The sequence below is a fragment of the Cicer arietinum genome, unplaced genomic scaffold (assembly GCF_000331145.2).
Source record: "Cicer arietinum cultivar CDC Frontier isolate Library 1 unplaced genomic scaffold, Cicar.CDCFrontier_v2.0 Ca_scaffold_5987_v2.0, whole genome shotgun sequence".
Taxonomy (NCBI): Eukaryota; Viridiplantae; Streptophyta; class Magnoliopsida; order Fabales; family Fabaceae; genus Cicer; species Cicer arietinum.
The window spans coordinates 10,893-15,025 of record NW_027339634.1 but is presented as its reverse complement, the minus strand read 5'-3'; the positions used below and the strand labels follow the sequence as shown (position 1 = coordinate 15,025).

The 4,133-nt window shown below is 24.7% G+C and overlaps 1 protein-coding gene across 1 annotated transcript; it reads right to left on the bottom strand.

Annotated features, from left to right (window-relative positions):
- Window positions 1-606: 606 nt before the first annotated feature.
- On the bottom strand, window positions 607-1,044 carry LOC101491446 (putative zinc finger A20 and AN1 domain-containing stress-associated protein 8). Its single transcript, XM_004516952.1, has one exon. The coding sequence runs from the start codon at window positions 1,042-1,044 to the stop codon at window positions 607-609; it is 438 nt and encodes a 145-aa protein (XP_004517009.1).
- Between the last annotated feature and the right edge of the window lie 3,089 nt (window positions 1,045-4,133).

Below are 4,133 nucleotides of genomic sequence, written 5' to 3'. Positions count from 1 at the left end.
TTAAAGTTTTTATTTCCTTGGAAACATATTTTTATTTATCCGCTGCGAATTTTATAGAAATATTATATAAATTATTATATATATTATTTTGGGGTTTAGGGTGTCACAGAAGGCATACAGTAGCTATAGAAGTTTTGAATTTTTCAATTTGTAAAGATTATGTACACCAAGAATTGGAAACATTTCCATTTTAGACTAAATAAAGTCATGTTATAATGATATTATGTCATATAGAGACAAATCTTAAGATTGGTTTGGTTGTATTTTGTTTCTTTGGAAAACTTTTATCCTTTATCATTTTTTGGCTTTAGTACTGATCATATTGTCGTGTTACTACTGATAAGATACAATATTGCAATTCCTTATGGAAGGACAAGTACTATATCCATTAAGAAGATCAAAACAAATCGATAATAACAAGAAAGCATAAAAAATGCAATAACAAGACAACATAAAAAATGAATCGTTTTGTTTTTTCTTTTTATTATAACAAATTGAAATGACTAATACAGTATCAAAAAATCGTATTAACAAAGAAAGAATGGTAAGAATTACAGCTCTTGACAAAGAAAGAAAATAAAAAACTAATATGTATTTGTTCATATCTTATATCCTTGAATCTAATTTGTCACCAACACATTTTGGGTTTTGTTTGGCCAAAATTTGGCGACCAATGTTTTTCCAATCAACATTACATGAGTGTGTTTCTGGGTATCTATGTCTTCCACAAAATAAATCTCCACAGCGACACTCGAATCCAAGTATTCCAACTTTTTTGTTGCAACTATTGCACCTATTTTTCTTCTTGATGGTTGTAGTGTCTGTGAGAGTAATAGAATCAATAGCTGCACAGAAATCAGTTACAGAGCTCTCTGAAATACTCTGTTTTTGAGAAGGAGATGATGAACCAAGAACAGGACCTTCCATTTCTGATGCGTTGGTGTTTTCTTCGATGCAATCTTTGTAACACTTTGAACAAAAGTTTTTGTTTTCAGCAGAACCGTAGAAACCACAACCATTACGACAACGCGTTAGATGAACCATATTGTTTCACTTCGATTGGCTTAAGGAAAAACGTAAAAGGATGTTGATATCACTTAATAAATTTAGAGAAGAAGAAAACTTTCAGAGAAGAAGAAAGGTTTCTCAAAGTGAATATGCAAGATTGGTTTATTGAAAGCGGGTGTTTAATTTATAATGAATAATGGCACTAAGTAAGATTATCAAAAACATATCTCCTCTCATTAATAGCATACCAATTAGTCAAGAGTTCATTCAATCAAATCCAATTAATGATAGATATATCTTAATGAGACCTTTTTTATTGCCTAAAAAATATATATCTTTTTATGATACGCTTGGATACATATCTAACGGTAATATAATTTATTTCTAATTTTTTTTTTTGAGAAGTAATTTATTTCTAATTTTTTTTTTTTTGAGAAGTAATTTATTTCTAGTTAAATTATTTTCATTTGGTAGAGTGTAAGATAGAAATCAACAAGATAATATTTAATTTTTTTTTTGTCTCATTTATGATTGTAAAAATAATGTAAAATTTCAAATATATTAAAATTTTAAAATAAATAATAAATAGTAAACTATAAAAATAAAAATAATATGAAATGGTAAATAAATTTAAAAACTAGTATGTAATTTCAAAATAGGAGTTATTTTGTAATTTTATATAACTTAAAAAAAATTGATAAGCTAGAATATATATTAATAAAAAAAATAAAAGGAATGAAAAATAATAATTTAATTTATAATGAATAATGGCACTAAGTAAGACTATCAAAAACATATCTCCACTCATTAATAGCATATCAATTAGTCAAGTGTTCATTCAATCAAATCTAATTAAAGATTCTAATTGATTTGATAAAAAAATTAAGAAGATTATTATTTTAAATAGGTTTCCTTCATTTCCTATATAATAGTAATAGTAATAGAGACATATCATTATATAAATCAAAGGCAACTCAATACAAAAACACAAGCAAACAAGTTTCTTGCAAATCAATTAAGTGTAAAAAAATAAAACCAATGGTATTCCTTCAATAAATCAATCTTATTTTTATTTTATGTTTGGTTTAGTTTTAATTGAAAATAATTATTAAACTATATATTATTATCTTAATAATGAAGGATTACAGTGACAGTGGTGAGAAAGTAGTAAGGATGAAGGAAGCATCAACAAAAATGCATAAGAATGAAGAGATTTTAAAAGTGATTAATGATTTTAATGTTCTAAGTTTTGATAGAGAATGTGTCCATGCTAGAATAAGACTGAAGGAGCTGTTTAAAGAGCATACAAAATTACTTTCGAGATTCAACATTTTGTTGACGCTAAAAGATTTTAATCAAATCAATAACAAGCAAATAATCTACAAACTTCAACAAATAGAGTCCAATTTTTGGCTTCTTTGAGACAATTCTGTGATCAAGAAGCAACCATCTAAAAATGTATAAATAATTAGGATTCATATAAATGAAACTATATATTACTATACTTTTGGGATTTGTTTACATACAACAAGGTGCTTAATTTTTTTGTTGACATTGATTGCCTCAATTAATAACATGCATAGTTCTTTTATCTGTGTTTGTTTGTGTTACTAATTGTTTATGATATACTTTGTATTCTTTTCTTGAGTGTGTGTTTGTTATACTTTTTTTTTCTTTTTTTCTTTTTAAAAATTCACATCTTAAAAGAAAACAATTTTTATGTTTGTTTGTTACAATTTTAAAAAAAAACCTTAAAAATAATAAAAGAATTTGCTTTAAATAAAAATATGTCTTTAGCAACATTTCTAAAATTTTATTTTTATAATTGATTTTTTAAAATGAAATTAATTTTCACTCTAACCTACAAACTCAAAACATATTCATTTTAAAAAAAATGTCTATATCATTAAATAAAATAAAAAACTTATATCAAATGGACTATTATGGTTGAATGAGATAACTTTCAAATAATTAGTCACTTTGTAAAATAAATATCAATTTTTAAGTAATCTAGTTAAAATATATCTAGAATAATATGTAGTAGCATATATTTAATTGAGTAATACATACGATAAGATGTCTAATTTTTTTTTTATATTGATTGACTCAATTAATAAACTGCATACTTTTTTTCTTTTTAACTATGTTTGTTTGTGTTACCAACTGTGTATGGCATAATTTATATTCTTTTCTTGGAGTGTGTGTTTGTTATTGTTTTAATTTCTTATTTTAAAATAATCATATTTTAAAATAAAATAATCGTTATACTTATTTATTACAACTTTAAAAAAAACTTGAAAATAATATAAAATTTGTTTAAATGAGAACCTGTTTTTAACAACATCTCTAAAAATTTATCTTTACAATTGATTTTTTTTTCTTCTTAAAAGTAATTTTCAATTGAGGATTTTTTTTATAACCAATTGAGAATTTTTTTGATGACGAAGATAAAAAAAAGTTAAGTTAGGAAAATTTATATTCTATTTTAATTTTAAGTTGATTTTGATGAATAATATCATAAAGTGATCATGTTAAATCATAAAATAGGATTTTATTCATATATATTACAAAGAGTTTTTAATTACTGTTGAACAATAATAACGGTTAGCTTATTAAAAATATTTCAATCTTATTATAATTACTTTCATGAATAGTTGAGATATGCTTACAATATAAAATTTTTCTAATATAGTTTATAACAATTAAACTTTATAATATAATTTATTTTTAATTTTTATTATTGAGAAGTAATTTATCTCAAGTTAAGTAAGATAGAAATCAACAAGATAACATAATGTGCCGAAAGGGCAAGTGAACATGGTCTTTTCTTGGTCCTCTAGTGCAATATGGATATGAAAATAACCAGAAAAACCATCAAGAAGACAATAATGTGACTTACCAACCAACCGTTCAAGCATATGATAAATGAATGGTAAAGGGAAATGATCCTTTCTAGTTGTCTGGTTTAGTCTCATGTAATCGATGCATACCCTCCAACTGTTCTGCACTCGTGTGGGGATAAGTTCATTATTTTCATTTTTAACCACTATGAGTCCAGTTTTCTTAGGGACTACCTGCATTGGACTCACCCATTGACTATCAGAGATGGGGTATATAATACTTGC

What these genes read in the sequence shown, in the direction of transcription:
- LOC101491446 (XM_004516952.1), bottom strand. Translation starts at nt 1,044, where the DNA reads ATGGTTCATCTAACGCGTTGTCGTAATGGTTGTGGTTTCTACGGTTCT.